General features: G+C 40.4%; 1 protein-coding gene across 9 annotated transcripts in view; it reads left to right on the top strand.

Moving 5' to 3' along the window:
- Positions 1-14645: 14645 nt before the first annotated feature.
- RBMS3 (RNA binding motif single stranded interacting protein 3) overlaps positions 14646-18611 on the top strand; it is an 817329-nt gene continuing 813363 nt past the window's right edge. For 3 of the 9 annotated variants that reach the window (XM_049870954.1, XM_049870947.1, XM_049870950.1), the window contains exon 1: positions 14648-15470. In XM_049870954.1, the coding sequence (XP_049726911.1) occupies positions 15396-15470 (75 nt within the window). In that variant the 5' untranslated portion in view covers positions 14648-15395. The other 6 variants (XM_049870955.1, XM_049870951.1, XM_049870948.1 and 3 more) reach the window with 5 other exon arrangements.

Here is an 18611-nt window from a genome sequence, read left to right as displayed (position 1 = left end):
CTGAAAGGAGGAAAGTTGTCAGAGCAGGGAATGAAATAGGCGCCCAGTTTTATTTCCTACTAAATAATCCTCCTTGAGGCGGGTAAACTTTTAGTAGTTAAATTGCAAAAATTGAAGATTCTACACTGTGAGAACAAATCTCTCAGTGACAATTATTTGTCTGTGTTCTTAGCATTTATGAGTCTCAGTAAACAGTACATTTAAGTTCCTCCTGTTACCTTCGGCCATAAACTTCTTTAAAGAAAAATGTATGAGTGTGTTTCCCGACTGCATAATAAGTAGCAACGTTCAGAATACGGAACCCCCACCCCCCACCACCGGCCCAGTGGGCTGGGTGGTGCACCTACACTGGCAACCATTGAACTGTTTTCCAGGCCCTGGCAAATGTGTCAGGCTGACTATACAGCCCCGGTTTAGTGCCATTCGTGGAGATGTAATTTCTAGAAGGCAAATCATAATTTTTGGGGCTATTTTTGGAATTGGGCCTCCCAGCCAGTGTACAGCTGGTGAGAATGGCGGGGAGTCACACAGAGTCCCTGGTTCAAGTGTGTTACTTTCATGCTTTCAGTGGGTGTGGGCCTTGCCTCCGCCCTCTGGGGGCTTTCAATGTACTCCGTGGCAAAAAGACACCAGTCTCATCTTACTTTAAGAACAATTGCGTCCTAACAAAGTAGAATATTGGTATTGAAATGACCTTCAATGATCTAATAAGGCCTGCATTTTACAAAGGAAGTAACTGAGACCCCAACTGGGAATCCACCTGACCAAAGTCAGTCACTCGCAGCTAGGAAGCCCCACCCACATCTTTAGACTTTGGGTTTGGTGCTCTGAAATGTCTTCCTTGGGGTCAGGAAGGCGGCACAGAGTAGAGACAAAAAAAAAAAAAAGTGTGTTTGGAAAACAAGAAAAGCAAATGAAGGGAATTAAGTTTTTACTTCGTAGCTCATGTGGTTTTAATGACTCTTGGTACTGCAATCAGAAAATAAACCCATGCATGTTTTTACCACTAGAAGTGTACAAACGGAAATGAAGGGAAATAAGACAACTTTTCATCTTCTAGAGTAGCACTTCTCAAATTTTTTGTGGTGAAAGGATAGTGTTTGCTTTTTTTTTTCCCTAATAATTGACTCCAACTGATATTTTGTAAAAATAAAGTAAAAATTACTAGAAAAATTAAAAAATGCAGACACACAAATACGAGCCCAAACTTTTATTACTTAGAGACAAAAAGACACAAAATTCTTCTGACAAACTGTTGTAAAGTTGCTAGATACTTACACTCTCCATCCCTGTACCAGCTGGTTCTGGACACACAGAGTTTGACCTCCAGCAGCTCCCGCTCTGTGGACTCCACTTTGAGTGCCACTGCCCTAATTCTTTTTTTATATTTCTTGTTCTCTTGTGTTTTGCACCTTTGTCTGGCCCCCCTGTATTGGACCTTGCTGCTGTCAAGGACAGGACCCTGAGTATCTGTCACTCTTGACAGGCACTTTATTTATTGTGCTGAATAACAATTTCAGTAAAAATTAAAATTTTCCCTCATGCTAAAGAGAAAAACACCAGTTTTGAAATGCAGCAAAAAATGAAGCTTCTAGAACACCCTATGGATTCATACCCGGTACACAACTGTGGTTTAAGTCTCTTAAGGATGACTTGATGTTGGGACATCTTTGGTTTACCCAGTGTCTTAGTTATCCAGTACTGCTATAAAACAGAAATGCCATGAGCAGACGGCATTAACAAACACATTTATTCTCTCACAGTCTAGGAGGCTAGAAGTCAGAATTCAGGGCACCAGCTCCAGGGGAAGGCTTTCTCTCTCTGTAGGTCTGGGAGAAGGCCCTTGTCATCAGTCCTCCCAGGTGGAGGAGCTTCTCAGCTCAGGCACCCCAGGTCCAAAGGCTTGCTGTTGTCCTGGCTCTTGTTTTTTGGTGGTATGAGGTCCCCATGTCTCTCTCTTTGCTTCTCTCTTTTATATCTCAAAAGGGACTGGTTTAAAATACATTCTAATCTTAATAGATTGAGTCCTGCCTCATTAACATAACTGCTGCTACTTCCACCTCATTAACATCATAGAGTAGGATTTACAGCATATAGGAAAACCATATCAGAGGACAAAATGGTGGACAGTCACATAATACTGGGAATCATGGACTAGCCAAGTTGACACATATTTTGGGGGGACACAGTTCAGCCCGTGATGCCCAGTGAGAGTGTAAAGAGGTTTGAGAATGTTAACCAGTGCCAGTTATCATTACATATGGACTCTGGCAAACCTTCTGTGCTCTCTGGAAGGCCTGTAAGCTGTCTCAGTGCATCAGTTAGCAGTAAGGTTACCAGGTCTAGCAAAGAAAAATGCAGCATGCCCAAGAAAATTTGAATTTCCAGCAATGAATTTTTTTTTTTATTATAAGTATATCCCAAATATTGCACAGATCATACCATATGCAATATTTGGGACATGCTTATACTGAAAATGCGTTCATCATTTGTCTGAAATTCAAATTTAGCTGGGTATTCTGTATTTTATCTGGACACTCTAATGAAGAGCCTTTCAGCCTGTGCTTCTGCCGCTCTGGATTTTTTCTGAGGGGAAACAGCAGCCCAGCCACATCAAATCTAGCCACATGGACCCAAATTGTATAGCTATTGGCAGTTGGAAGGCAGATGTCATTAAAAAGTGATGCTATTCCTTTCAGAAAAAAGTGTTTCCTGTGTGTCAAAGCAGGTGCTCACCTTTCGCTCCTTTGAGACTTTCCATTTGTATCCAGTGTGCTGGTTCACTGGGGGCCCAAATCACGGAAAAGGTGTTTGGTAAGGAAGCAAAAGTCAAATCGATTTTGACCAAGGGAGACCCCTTGTGTGTCAGAGTAGAACTGTGGTCCCTAGTGTTTTCAGTGACTGACTTTTCAGAAGTAGATGGCCAAGTTTTTCTTCCAAGGTGCCTCAGGGTGGACTTGAACCTTCAACCTTATAGTTAGCAGCTGAGCAAGTTAACTGTTTGAGCCACATAGCTTGTGAGAAGGGCGGCTGGACTCTGCCAGCTGCATCCAGACAATTGGCTCAATGGACAGCCGAATAGTGGAATTTTTTTGTATGGAAATTTAGTGATAGACTGAAAAAGAAATCCTATCCCTATAATACATGGTGGCTGAAAAATGGGCTCAGGCATAACGATTGTGAGATGGCACAAGGCTGGACAGCGTTTCATTCTGTCCTACGTGGGGTCGCTATGAGTTAGAACCAATGTGACCACACCTAACAAGAACGTAGCAACTTGTAAACGAGCCAACAGAGATGCATAAACAGTTTTAAAAATAAATTTAGTGAGAAACTTGGAAGTATGAAGGCAGAATTAGTTGATGTAAACAAAAAGATTGTTGATAATTATCAGTGCTTATTTTAATCCTTGTAAAAGCATGCTTCATGTTTTGTTTTTTTTTTTTGTTATGGGTAGCCTTGTTGTTTTCATTAAAAGAGAAAATTTTCTTTCAGTCTTAAATGAGAGTTTTGACATTATTTTGAAGTAGAGTTAATGCTCCCAGACTTTAAAGACACTTGTCATGAATTGATGCTTGATAACAAGTAGGGTTACGCATTTAATTTATTTTGACGTTATCACCTTCTTAAAATTTCCTCTCTGCTAATCATAAAAACTGCACTTACGTACTTATGATGTAATATAAAATGCAACATAGCAGACTTTAAAAAATATGATTGATTTTAAATAATGCAATACATGCTTATTTTAAGACAAATTGGTAAATGCCAAAATTTATTGTAAAGTAAAAGCACCAGTAATTCCACCACAGAAGAAAAATTTCACTATTGACGTTTTGGTGTCGTTCTTCTATTCTCTCTCTGCGCTTATTTCATAGTTAGAAATACACTGCATATACAACGTTGTACTCTGATTTTTTTTTTTTTCCATTAGCTATTCAATGGAAGTGTTTTGCTTATTCTTAAAATGTTTTCTAAGCATCATCTTAGTGGTCGAATTATAGTCTATGCTGTGATTTATTTGACCCACCTGCTAGCATTGGACATTTCATTTTCTCCAATTATTTCATCTTAAAATGCTAATCTGATCATCTGTTTAAAACTCTTAGGTAAAAAAGGATGACGATTTTTAGGACTATGCATTTTTTTTAACTCTATTAGAAAGCATAGGCATTTACTCGGGATGTGTAAGAATGCCCATCGCTCTCAACTGCCATAGCTACCCTGTATTTTCTTTCATTTCAGTAACCTGTCATGCAAATAGAGTTAGGCTATATGACAGAAGAGTATGCTTATTCTCTCCAGTTTTCTCTATGTTCCATACCATGTTCTCTTTGACGAAAAAACTAATTTGCCGTCTTTTTGCACAAATAACACATGTTAAATGCTTTTTGCGCATTGCACATCCCTTCCATGCATTATATTTGTAATCATTACATGTGCAGGCGTGTTGTTTACATGCGTGTGTTATTTGTGAAAAAAATATGATATTCAGGGCTTTTATTTATACTATGACTTTTTAATTTCAAACACAAAGCATAGTCTCATCCAATTTTGTAATAAAGCATTTAAGACCCCTAACAAATGATGCTGAGGAAAAAGCCTGAATTTGGGTCCATACAGACCTGAATCAGGAATATTCTTCTACCAATATATAAATGGGTGAACTTGGATAACATACTTAGTATCATCTTAATATCTCTCACTTAGTATTATCAACTGTAAAGTATGAAAAACCATATTCATGTCCCAAGTGCTGGTGAGTTTTAACGAAGAAAACATTTATAATCTTCTAGTTCAGTGTCTGGAATCCCTGTGTGATGGAAATGGTTACTGTGCTTGGCAGCTAACCTAAAGGTCGGAGGTTAAAAGCTACCCAGAGGAACCTCAAGAGAAATGCCTGGTGATTTACTTCTGAAGAATCAGCCACTGAAAAGCCTGTGGAGCACAGTTCTGCTCTGACGCACATGGAATCGCCAGGAGTTAGAATCACTATGAGTCAGAGTCAACTCAATGGCAGCTGGTTAACTAGTTTAGTACATTGTCTAGAATGTAGTGTTGTTGTTGTTAGGTGCCGTCCAGTTGGTTCTGACTCATAGCGACCCTACGCACAACAGAACGAAACACTACCCGGTCCTGCACCATCGTTACAATCATTGTTATGCTTGAGCTCATCGTTGCAGCCACTGTGTCAATCCACCTCGTTGAGGGTCTTCCTCTTTTCTGCTGACCCTGTACTTTGCCAAGCACGATGTCCTTCTCCAGGGACTGATCCCTCCTGACAACATGTCCAAAGTATGTAAGACGTAATCTCGCCATTCTTCCTTCTAAGCATTCTGGTAGTACTTCTTCTAAGACAGATTTGTTCATTCTCTTGGCAGTTCATGGTATGTATATTCAATATTCTTCGCCAACACCACAATTCAAAGGGATCAGTTCTTCTTCAGTCTTCCCATTGTCCAGCTTTCACATGCATATGATGTGATTGAAAATACATGGCTTGGATCAGGCGCACCTTAGTCTTCAAAGTGAATCTTTGCTCTTCAACACTTTAAAGAGGTCCTTTGCAGGAGATTTACCAGTGCGATGCGCCTTTTGATTTCTTGACTGCTGCTTCCATGGCTGTTAATTGTGGATCTAAGTAAAACGAAATCCTTGACAACTTCAATCTTTTCTCCATTTATCAGGATGGTGCTCCTTGGTCCAGTTGTGAGGATTTTTGTTTTCTTTATGTTGGGGTGCAATCCATACTGAAGGCTGTGGTCTTTGATCTTCATTAGTAAGTGCTTCAAGTCCTCCTCACATTCAGTAAGCAAGGTTGTGTCATCTGCATAACGCAGGTTGTTAATGAGCCTTCCTCCAATCCTGATGCCCCGTTCTTCTTCATATAGTCCAACCTCTCGTATTATTTGCTCAGCATGTAGATTGAATAGGTATGGTGAAAGAATACAACCCTGACGCATACCTTTCCTGACTTTAAACCAATCAGTATCCCCTTGTTCTGTCCGAACAACTGCCTCTTGATCTATGTAAAGATTCCTCATGAGCACAATTAAGTGTTCTGGAATTCCCATTCTTTGCAATGTTATCCATAACTTGTTATGATCCACACAGTCGAATGCCTTTGCATAGTCAATAAAACACAGGTAAACATCCTTCTGGTATTCTCTGCTTTCAGCCAGGATCCATCTGACATCAGCAGTGATATCCCTGGTTCCACATCCTCTTCTGAAACCAGCCTGAATTTCTGGCAGTTCCCTGTTGATATACTGCTGCAGCCATTTTTGAATGATCTTCAGCAAAATTTTGCTTGCTTGTGGTATTAATGATATTGTTCTATAATTTCCACATTCGGTTGGATCACCTTTCTTGGGAATAGCCATAAATATAGATCTCTTCCAGTCAGTTAGCCAGGAAGCTGTCTTCCATATTTCTTGGCATAGACGAGTGAGCACCTCCAGTGCTGCATCCGTTTGTTGAAACATCTCAATTGATATTCCATCAATTCCAGGAATTTTGTTTTTGCCAATGCCTTCAGAGCAACTTGGACTTCTTCCTTCAGTACCATCGGTTTCCGATCATATGCCACCTCTTGAAATGGTTGAACATCGACTAATTCTTTGGGCATAATGACTCTGTGTATTCCTTCCATCTTCTTTTCATTCTTCCTGTGTCGTTTAATATTTTTCCCATAGAATCCTTTGCTATTGCAACTCGAGGCTTGAATTTTTTCTTCAGTTCTTTCAGCTTGAGAAATGCTGAGCATGTTCTTCCCTTTTGGTTTTCCATCTCCAGCTCTTTGCACATGTCATTATAATACTTTGTCTTCTAGAACTGCCCTTTGAAATCTTCTGTTCGGTTCTTCATCAATTCTTCCTTTTGCTTTAGCCGCTCAAAGTTCAAGAGCAAGTTTCAGAGTCTCCTCTGCCAGCCATCTTGATCTTTTCTTTCTTTCCTGTCTTTTAAATGACCTCTTGCTTTCTTCATGGATGATGTCCTTGATGTCATTCCACAACTCGTCTGGTCTTCGGTTGCTAGTGCTTAGTGCGTCAAATCTATTCTTCAGATGTTCTCTAAATTCAAGTGGGATATACTCAAAGTCATATTTTGGGTTTCATGGACTTGCTCTGATTTTCCTCAGTTTCAGCTTGAACTTGCAAATGAGAAGTTGATGATCTGTTCCACAGTCAACCGCTGGCCTTGTTCTGAGTGATGATATTGAGCTTTTCCATTGTTTCTTTCCACCGATGTAGTCAATTTGATTTCTGTGTGTTCCATCTGGTGAGGTCCATGTGTATAGTCGCCATTTATGTTGGTGAAAGAAGGTATTTGCAATGAAGAAGTTATTGGTCTTACAGAATTCTATCATTCGATCTCCGGCATTGTTTCTATCACCAAGGTCATATTTTCCAACTACTGATCCTTCTTCTTTGTTTCTAACTTTCACATTCCAATGACCAGTAATGCCCCTTGATTGCGTGTTCAATCAATTTCAGACTGTAGCAGCTGATAAAAATCTTCTATTTCTTCATCTTTGGCCCTAGTGCCAAAGATGTTGTTGTGTAAATTTGAATAATAGTTGTATTAACTGGTCTTCCTTATAAAAAAAAAAAAAAAATAGGCGTATGGATATTATCCTGTCACTGACAGCATTGTACTTCAGGATAGATCTTGAAATGTTCTTTTTGATGATGAATGCAACACCAACCCTCTTCAAGTTGTTCCCAGCATAGTAGGCTATATGATTGTCCGAATCAAAATGGCCAATATCAGTCCATTTCAGCTCTCTAATGCCTAGGATATTGATGTTTACGCATTCCATTTCACTTTTGATGATTTCCAATTTTCCTAGATTCATACTGTCTACATTCCAGGTCTCAGTTTTTAATGATGTTTGCAGCTGTTTCTTCTCATTTTGAGTTGTGCCACATCAGTTAATGAAGGTCCCAAAAACTTTACTCCCCCCATGTCATTAAGGTCGACTCTGCCTTGAGGAGGCAGCTCTTCCCCAGTCATCTTTTGAGTGCCTTCCAACCTGGGGGGCTCACCTTCCGGCACTATATCAGACAGTGTTCCGCTGCTATTTGTAAGGTTTTCACTGGGTAATGCTTTTCAGAAGTAGACTGCAGGGTCCTTCTTCCTAGTCTATCTTAGTCTGGAAGCTCAGCTGAAAGTAGACTGCAGGGTCCTTCTTCCTAGTCTATCTTAGTCTGGAAGCTCAGCTCCTCCATAGGTGACCCTGCTGGTATCTGAATACTGGTGGCACAGCTTCCAGCATCACAGCAACACTGAAGCCCCCCACAGTATGACAAACTGACAGATACATGGTAGTAGGCTACCTATATTTTAGTTAATTTCCTCCACCACTGTCTTTCTTTTTTTACTGGTTGGCCCCGTACTCCAGCACCTATACCAAATAGTCAATGCAGAAAAACCTTTCCTCTCACTGAATGCTCATTACTTTACTAGCTTTTCTCCCAGAAAGTTTAACATACTTTTTTACCTTTTAGGAAACCCTGGTGGCATAGTGGTTTAGAGCTACAGCTGCTAACCAAAAGGTCAGCAGTTCAAATCCACCAGGTATTCCTTGGAAACTCTATAAGGCAGTTCTACTCCGTCCTATAGGGTCGCTATGAGTTGGAATCGACTTGATGGCAATGCGGTTTTTTACCTTTTGGGTATATGTCTCATTTCCCTTTCTATTCTTTCCGAAAGTCTAGCATATTGACCACTGGTAAATAAATGAGGTGATTTTAGATGGAACAGTTTATTCATTCATTGATTTAACAGACATTTATTATGTGTATATTAAATCCTAATGATTGTTCTAGATGTTGGGCATATATCCATGAACATGACAGATAAATTATCTGCCTTTATGGAGCTTGGATAGTGATGGAGATATACTCAAACAAAGAAGCCAAAAAATATAATAACAATAGTCGAACTATAAGTAATATTGTATTAAACCCTCGAGTAGGGAAGGCTAAGTAATATTTGTTTGGTGGATGTGGTAACAGTTATCAAATCTCAATAGTTTAGTGTTACAAAGGTTTATTTCTCACTCATGATAAGTCAATGGCTGGTCCAGGCAGCTAACCAAGATAGCTGTCTGCAGCCTTCCAAGATTCTGCCTTTTATGGCTTCTCCACATCACCTCATGCTTCCACCAGAGAAGAATGGGCCAGAGAATTAAACATCAGAAGTTAAAAATTTTTACACATGCCACTCTTGCTTTAGATTTTATTGATCACAGCATGTCATGTGGCCATGCCTACTTTTGACAGAATGGGGAAGCAGGAGTCTTTGTAATCCTAGTGATAGAGGACAACTACATAGGCCTACCAGAAATATGAGGTGTTATGAAAAATGTATACATAGAGAATATAATGTATATATTTTCTGCAAAGATAATAGAAGCAAAATCAACATGAGATTTCCTGTATATTATTTCTGATAATTATTTCAAAGTATACATTCCTGGGGTGGGGGGAAGTTAAAATTATTTACTAACTGCTGTTTCAGTTGGTGAAGCCCTGGTGGCACAGTAGTTAAGGGTGTGACTACTACCCAAAACGTTGTCAGTTTGAATCCACCAGCCGCTTCTTGGAAACCCTATGGGGCAGTTCTGCTATGTCCTGGAGGGTCACTATGAGTCGGAATCAACTCGATGGCAATGGGGTTGGTTTGGGTTTTTGTTGGTACTCAGGTATAGGAAACAGGATGAAAGTCTTTACTGAATGACTAGTTTGGTAAATACTGAGTTTTTAAATCTATTTGAGGACAAATCAGCGATATTTATACTGGTATCCTTAGTTATCTAGGCACACAGTAGGTGCTCAATGAGATTTTGTTGGAGTTAAAAGTGTTCCTTGTTTGAAATTATTTTTGCTTTTCTACTTGATTAACTGTATCAGATTATATTCTTTTATTATAATTTTGTCCTGAGGCTTAAGATTTTCTTCCAAAGGTCCAATTTTACTGTCTTTATCTACATGAAATTTTTAACATCCAATTACACTTTACTTTTGGAACACACATTCTGACATCACTTGTCTCTCTTTCTCCAAATTTGTCTCAAGTGTTTGCCTGAACCAGTAGTAAGAATTTACTAGGAGAAAAGACAGCTATAACACTACCTTAATGCTGAAATTTGTGATCTACCATCTTGTACTGGTAAAAAAAAATTTTATTACAAACAACTTTTATGTTTAGCCCCTTTGGCAAACTGTTACTTTAGGGATTCCACAGATTTGAACAAAGAAGGAGGAAGATGCTTTGTCCATTTGTTTGTTTTTGACTTTATTCATGGTCATGGATGTCCTTCTTGAAGATAGAATATTAGCTTTTGAAGGTGGAGTTATGTTTTCTGTTTATATATCTACTGTTTTCTTTTCCTTTTAACTACTGTTATCTGTTGCGGTGGAGTGAATTCCTACTCATTGCCACCCCGTGTGATAGGTTTATAATCTTTATGACAGCAGATCACCAGGCCTTTTTTCCATGGAGCCAATGGGTGGGTTTGAACTGCTGACCTTTATGGTTAGTAGCCAATCACAAACTGCTTGCACCATCCAAGGGCCTTTCTTTTGATTAAGTATAGTTTAAAATATAAACTACCAAAAAAGAGGACCCAGTTATTCTCTGAGTGGATAGGTCAAGGGCAGACCAGAAGAAAATCTCCACCTCTATACAGTTTGGCCCTTATATCAGTACTGTCACTCCCCCACAACTGGATGGCATACCTGGACCACTGTCTCTGTCCCGTTAGCCAAGAGCTTGTCTTAACCGAGTGCCTCTCCAGTCCGGACTGTGATTCATGTGAATCTGTAAGAATCCATACCCTTTGATGCAGTTTACTGCTCTTGGATTTGAGCAAAATTTGGTGGCTAGTTGGTAAATGGGACACAGCTGGCTTTTGATTTAAAGCGTGCCTTACACCAGTGACCTCCTATCTTAACTTGATCATTTAAATGGGCAGCACTATTGCTCCAAGAGTGCAGGAATGATATAAAAGCTATTTCTGACATGAGTATCTTGACTTTCGAATTGCCATGAAAGATCCTGGTATCTCTGAGGGAAAAATAAAATAAATAAAAACAGAGGCTTTGCAATCCTCAAAAGTGGTAAGCCCTCTCTGCATTATTTCAGTGAAGCTTTAAATGTGCAATGAGTGTTAAGCTAATGACAGTTGGTGCCCAGAACATAACAATAAGCCAATGAAATAGAATAGCATTTTGGAAAGTGGCAATTTTCGTAGAAGTTGCTGATAGCACCAACACATGCTGAGAACTTTACATGTAAGTGAACTAAAGCTTGGGTTGAGCAGTTATTTATTTGGTCTTTCATTTGTAAATGAGACATTCTTCCTATCTCTTCCAGGAGCATCGGGATAGTTGTTTAACTATGAAGCGAGCCATGACATTTGACAGATGAGGGCATAGCAGAGGGAGGACTGGAACTGAAGCATTCTGGGTCAGAACCAATGTTGTAAATGCTAAGTACCCTCTCAGGGCCCAGGACGTGTTCATGCCCTTGACACTTGGGTTTCTTCCTCGAAGAGCATCTCCCAACCATCCTACTAAAGTAGAATCCTTGCTACTCTGTTTGTCTCTACTAGGCTTATATTTATGGTGCTAAACACCACCTAACATTGTGTTTACCTGTTTATTCCCTTGTTTATCTCCCCCACTATGATATATGATCCGTGAGGGAAGGGTCTCGTTCTGTTCCGTGCATTACTATATCCCCTGTACCTGAAACAGCAGCTGACCTGTGGCAAGCTCTAAAATGTACTGACAGAAAGATATGAGTTGGCTTAGAATTATTATCAAGTTTAAAACGTTTTATTCTTCAAGCATTGACCAAGCACCCATTTTGAACCAGATTCCATGCTGGTGTTGGGAAATAGGAAGGTAAATTAGAATAATGTAGCTTCCTGATCTCTCCGGGTGGAGACCATCATAGAAGAAAAAGCAAATACACTGTTATAAGCATTCTATTAGGACCTTCAGGGAGATGATATCCATGTTGAAACCTGAAGAATGGGATGGAGCATAAAAGAGGTGGGGGTACCCGAAAACCCACTGCCATTGAGTCAACAGTGACTCATAGCAACCCTTCAGGACAGAGTAGAACCACCCCATAGGGTTTTCAAGGAGTGGCTGGTGGATCTGAACTGCCGATCTTTTGGTTAGCAACAGAGCTCTTAAAACCACTGCACCATCAGGGCTCCGGGCCTACATGTGTACCCAAGAGACTTGAAAGCAGTGACTCAAACCAACACGTATACACCAATGTTCTTTGGAGCGTTTTTCACAATAGCTGAAAGGTGGAAACAACCTAAATGTCCATCAGCAGATGAATGGATAAACAAAATGGGGTATGTTCATATAATGGAATATTATATTGTCGTAAAGAGAAGCAAAGTCCTGATACATCCTGTAACATGGCTGAACCTTGAAAACAGTCTGCTGAGTAAGACAAGTCAGTCACAAGAGGACAAATGTATGATCCCACTTACATGAAATAATCTAGAATAGGCAATGGTATAGAGACCAAAGTTTATGAGTGGTTACCAGAGATAGAAGGGAAGGGAAAGGCAGTCATGTTCAGGAAGCACTGAGTGTTGTCGGTGATGGAAAATTTGGCAATGGATACTGGTGAAGGTTGGCCATGATTAAGGTAATTGGTGTCGCTGAATTATACATGTAAAAAATGTTGAATTGGCGAATGTTGCATTATGTATATATTTTTTTTACCACACTTAAAAAAAAAAAAGGTGAAAGTTGGGTTGGGGGGGTGCTTTGGACAGAAGGAATGGCAGAGGGCCCCAAAAGAGCGTGTTTCAGGTCTGAAAACACTTCAGTGTGACTTAAGGATAGAATGTGCAAGGCAGAGTACAAGATCTGAGACTGGAGAAAGAAGTAGGGGCCAGGCCACCAGGTGTCTGGAAAACTATTCCCAGGAGTCAGGACTTTATTGTCTGAGCAATGTGATGTCACTGAAGGATTTTAATTCAATGTGATTTTTAGTATCTGAATTCATTTACTGCTGTCAGCCGGGTAAGTTGGCAGTATTTCCATTTTACAGGTGGGACAACTGAGGCCCAGAAAAACACAATTTAAAACTTCACTGGAGTCGATTTAATTTTTCCAATTATAATATTGTCGGGGCTCCTAATTCCTCCCCTTCCACCCTCCCTCCCTCCCTCCTTCCTTCCTTCTGATTGTTATTCTTGTCAACAGTAAAACATCCGACTATCCACCACCCTCATCTTTCTCCATGGAACACACGTAACACTCACACAGCTTCCAGAAACCAGTTGCCCTGAGTTGCCTCAGGGGGGATGGGACATGTACTTGGATGGGCATCATGTTACGTCATCAGTCATCATCCTTGCGTGCCGTCCAGTCCATTCTGACTCATAGTGACCTTGTAGGACAGAGCAGAACTGCCCCATAGGGCTTCCAAGGCAGTGATGTTCACGAAGCAGACTGCCACATCTTTCTCCCACGGAGCTACTGGTGGGTTTGAACCACTGGCCTTTGGGTGAGCAGCTGAACACTTAACCACTGCACCACCAGGGCTCCTTCACCGTGTGTGCAGTTGGCTAGAATTCTCCATTCTTACTGACAAGGACCCAGGATTTGTACCAGGAACTTTTATCTGAAAGGACAACTCTCTCTTCAGGAGAACAGAGCCGACTTGACAAAGTAGAAAGGAGCTCAATATTGGTCTGCCCACGCTTTGGGCATGCGTGAACACTCACAGCAAAACACAGCTGGCGCATCTAATTTTAGCTTTGCCCGCCTTGAAAAGGGACCCTTTAAGGAAATATATTTTCTCTGAAACAATTTGTATTACAATGTAGCAGCTGATAGACATGTCAGACTATTCCTTATTATTGGTGGGGGACAAAACTCTGCCAAGTTATTATTTTTTTTAATATTGAAATGATACCAATAAAGTGATTAAAATACCCATGAATTAAAAGAATCATAAAGGGATTTACATGGGGAGAAGCTTAGTGATTTTATTTATAAAGAAGCTGACAAGCCTACGGAGGTCACTTCATTTGATTTTTACAAATGAGTGCAATGATAAGAATTATTATTTCTGCTATGCTAAGGTGATCTTTGCTAACTGATGCTGCATGGCTTGTTAATGTTGTTCTGGAATAGACTCTAAAATTTCTTCAATACTTTGCATCCTTCATATCCTCCAGGAAGTAAAAGGTTAGTTTCCAACCCAGGTCTTTGGATTCATGCAGCTTTAGTGTGTGAACAGGTTTTGAAAGCATTCGGGACACTCTTTTTCCATTTTAAGCAGCAAGGTTAGTCTCTCTGCCTTTTTTTTTTTTTTTTTCCTCCTTCCTTTCTTCCTTCTCTCTTCCATCCCATAGTCTTCTGTGTTTTGTTCATCCTTGTGGCTTACCTTGGAACTTGGCAAGAAAAGAAAGGAAGGCAGCTCTTGTGTAGGGTAGACGGAGCGAGGGTTAGGGAATAATCCACTGCCTGCATTCGAGTTCCCCAGGTTCAGTTCCAGCGGCAGCAGCCTTGCTGCAAAAATCACTTTGCTATTCGAGATAGCCAGCAGAGGGAATCGGAACTTTGCTTGCAGCAGGGGTTGAAGCGGCTTTTTTTTTTTTTTCTTGGAGGAAATACTGCAGCCTTCTGGACTGCGTACGCCGCTCCCTGGAGAGGCTCTCTCGGTTCCACCCACCGGCTGGAAGGAGGGGAAGTGAATGAAAGGACAGGAGAAGCCCCGAACACCATGTCACTCTGGGAGGGAGACAGCAGCAACTAAGCTGTGCAAGATTTTTTTTTCCTTTTTTTTTTTTCTTTTTCCTTTTCCCCTTTCTTTTTCTTTCTTTCTTTTTTTTTTTGTTTTTCTTTCCTTTCATTCTTTCTCTTTCTTTCATTTTTTTTTTCCTACTTCTTTTTTTCTTTTTCTTTAAGGTGGGTAAAGAGAGAAACGGGAGACAGGAAGCTGAGCTGCAAGGATTCGGAGTTGTGCTAAAAGGACTTTGATTTTTTTTTCCCTTTACAAACGCTGGCAATTGACATCACTCCAGGCAGCCTGGTTAGAGAACAAACTGCTTCATCCCAAGTGGACCCCAGCAGCTGGGAGAAGCCAGGAAGATTTGGGACGTCTGTGTGTGGGTTTCTTTTTTCCCTACTGATCCCACCCCCACCTTTTTTTCTTTCTTTTTTGGTGCGTTTTCTTTTTTAAATTCTTGCTGTGTTGGAACTAGCGAGTGGTGGAAGACGAGGAGTCTACGAAGCCTCATCAGTCATCCGGACTGTCAGGAATAGTGGTTTAAGAGGAAGCTCGGCCTAGGGCACTATCCCTGTCATCCAGTTCCCTGCCTCGGAGATAAAGATTCCAGCTACATGGGCAAACGCCTGGATCAGCCACAAATGTACCCCCAGTACACGTACTACTATCCTCATTATCTCCAAACCAAGGTATGGCTCACCCCACAGTCTGTCAGGCAGTGTGGCATCTGTCTGCAGTTGGATGGGAAACATAGGCATGTGAATTATCATTTCATCCCTCCCCGGTCCCCTGTCCCTGCCTCTTTGAAATTAGTAACATACCAGTGGAGTTAATGAGGCAGAGGAGGATAGAGGAAGAAAGCAGCAAACCCGGAATTGTGGCTTTCTCTTTAAGGGGAGATAATAGTTTTTGCTCCTGTTCCTTTGTTGTTATTTGGGAAAATAAATGTTCCGGCTCTCCCTGAAGTCCTTTGCAGATAGGCAAGGTTGTTAGAAAGGACATCACAACAGTGATTATCAGGCACGAGAATACAATCTCAGGGGCTTTTCTGGTGAGCTATTCTTTGTTTGTGGCTCTCTAAGGGTTTTTTTCCCACTGGCTAGGACTTACCAGGGGGGTGGGGGGGGGCGACTCAAACTTTTGATGGCTGAGTATAGAGTGAAAGAAGGGTGTGAGAAGCCATAGGGGTGCTCGCCAAAGTCTCTTAGAGTTTGTCTGGGTGCATTTTTATTTTCTATTTGCCTTGTGTATTTTATTTTCTGTTTATGATGATCAGGGTGCTAGAAGCTCACTTGAGAGGCTTTGCAAAAGATATTACTTTTAGAGGCTTTATTTTTCTGTGTCCGCTGCCATGAGGAGGCCTGGGTTTTGCAGAGGGCAGGAATGTAACTGATGGTAATTGGCCTTGAATTGGTTAAATACTTTCGGCTTTCAGTGTCTGAGCTCAAACGATCATTAGGGGCTCCGAGGCAAGCCCACAAAACTAAGCAGTGGGCAGTGCTAACCCTGAACTTCATCCTGCAGTTAAGATATTGAAAGACCCTCAGGTGTGAAATCATAGCTCCAATTTGTCAATTCAGTTGGACTTTATGTGGGGGGAGGGGGGTGTTGGTAGAGTGACCCCTTCGAATGCCTGGATTGTATTTCTTTATAGATGATATTACTTTGTATTATATTAGCCAGACTCCGCTGTCCTCTTAATAAATAAATATGCTGAAAGTGAGCTAGGCATGCCAGAGGAATCTGTGCTGTCACCGGGAGTCGTTGATATGATTAGGTTTGGTAATTCATGCTGTAGTTATCTCTCATTTATTCTGTCTCATCAAACAATGCCTGTTTGTAAACCAGATCGAGCAGCAGACTTTCAGTGTTATATTAAAGACTGTTGGATTTTTTTTTTTTCCTCTCTTTCTATTTCAGTTGCTGGGTGTTCTGCCTTGCCCCTCCAAGGTCGTCTCACATTGCTTTTTGCCTTTGTGAACATTTAGTTTGTGCTGCTGCCGAAATAGACCAGCCCTCCCATACCAGCACCTTGAGTTTTAACTCTTTGGGGGATTGAGTAGAGAAGGCTGCCTGCCATTCTTCCAGGAAATGGCAAAGCCAGGACAAGTTAAAAAGGGGGAAATTGATGGTCATTTCTCATCCCCCAAAAGAAACGAAAACAATAACCTCAAGGGTTGGATGAAAAATATTGGACATTCCATCCCTTTTACTCATTTGGCTAAATTTTTCCAAATGTTTCAAACATCACGCTTTCTGTTTGGTACTTGTTTTCTACTGTAGAGTAGATTCGGAAAGGAAACTTTAGCTCAATATGAATGAACTAATTGCTTTTCTGCTTGAGATTTCTTTTAACCTCTCACTGGCAGGAGATAATACATGCTGGGCGGATTGTATTGAAGACACAGGGATGAGTTACACTGGTGGAAAAGGTGTGTGTGTGTGTGTTACGGGGTAAAGAGGAAGAGTGATGTGGTGAGGGAAAAGAGGAGAGCCTGAAAATATACAGAGCAATATTTTAATCTGCTTGGGCTCCTATATAGTTTAGTGCTGTGTAGGCAGGCAGCATCTGGATCTTGTTACTTTCAAGCGAGCCAAAGCCATCAACTTCTGGGACATCTTTAAAGTAGTTAGACTCATTAGGCATCTTAAGCTGATATTTGGGTAATCGGATATCAGGGTGGTAGGGCATATAAGACCTGCTGTCTCGGTAGTCCTGATAGTTCATATCGATTATCATGCTGTAAAATTTCGACAGTGCTGTGAAGTTGTCGAATATTGTTATGGCGACTCTGAAATGACAGACATTTGAAAACATTCCTGGAAGCTGAAGCTGTGAAAACATGCCCTTTTCTGAAACTGGGGTGCAGAGGGAATGGGATGAAGGGTCAGTATGTCATCATGTTTTAAATGTGAGGACTTTCTCACAGGTTTAATAATATGCAATGAAATACCATAATGCCCTACTGTAACGGGAAGACAACTGGGGTGTGTCAGTATCACTTTTGATGCTTTGTATACTTGTTTCTCAAGTGTAACTTATAGTAATTTGAAATACATGCTGCTTATATTTATGGGGTAAGGCTAGGTGCAACTCAGAAAATCCAGTGTCCTTTTAAGCCTTGTTATCCACTTATCCAAGCGATTTAAAAGGATGCTGATACTTTTTTTTGTGTGTGTGATACATAAAGAATTCATATTGTTGGTAAACAAAAATCATATTCTGGTGATAGCATAGCTTAAATTGTTGTATAAACTCAGGTTTTCCAGTCCCCAACCCCCACCCCAATCCACAGAAGCTATTTTCTGACATTAGATTTTGGGGGAAGATGTTCATGAGCTTTTAAAGAACTGAAAATGTTATTTTTGCATTCATTCCGAAAATGCAGAGTACTGAGCTTTCTCTTTCTACTTAAATATGAGTATTGTTAGACACAGCTGCTATTTTCTTAGAATAAAACAAAATGAAAATAAGAATTTTTTAAAAAAGGCAAATGTTTTCTATTCCCTCAAATGCATATGAAAGTTTTCGAGAAACTTGTACGACCTCCCTGCCTTCTCTGTTGCTGTAAGTTTTCAGTCTTTTAGATCCAATCTCTTAACTTAGCTTCTTCAAAAAAAAGACAATATATTTATGCTTCTTGCCCTTTGAAGAACTTCCCAAGTGCTTCACATGAGTGATCAAATTAGAAAAGTGTATATGTAAGTTAAAAAAAAAAAAAGATGAAACTAAGAAAAAGGTGCCTCACTTGAAACTTGACTTTGTAGCCAAGTTGTTACAGCGTGCTCATGCTCCTAGATTTTACATCTTAAAATTCATCATTTTCTTT

The sequence above is a fragment of the Elephas maximus genome, chromosome 27 (genome assembly GCF_024166365.1).
Source record: "Elephas maximus indicus isolate mEleMax1 chromosome 27, mEleMax1 primary haplotype, whole genome shotgun sequence".
Taxonomy (NCBI): domain Eukaryota; kingdom Metazoa; phylum Chordata; class Mammalia; order Proboscidea; family Elephantidae; genus Elephas; species Elephas maximus.
Note: the sequence above shows the minus strand (reverse complement) of the source record. Positions and strands in the feature narration are given on the sequence as shown.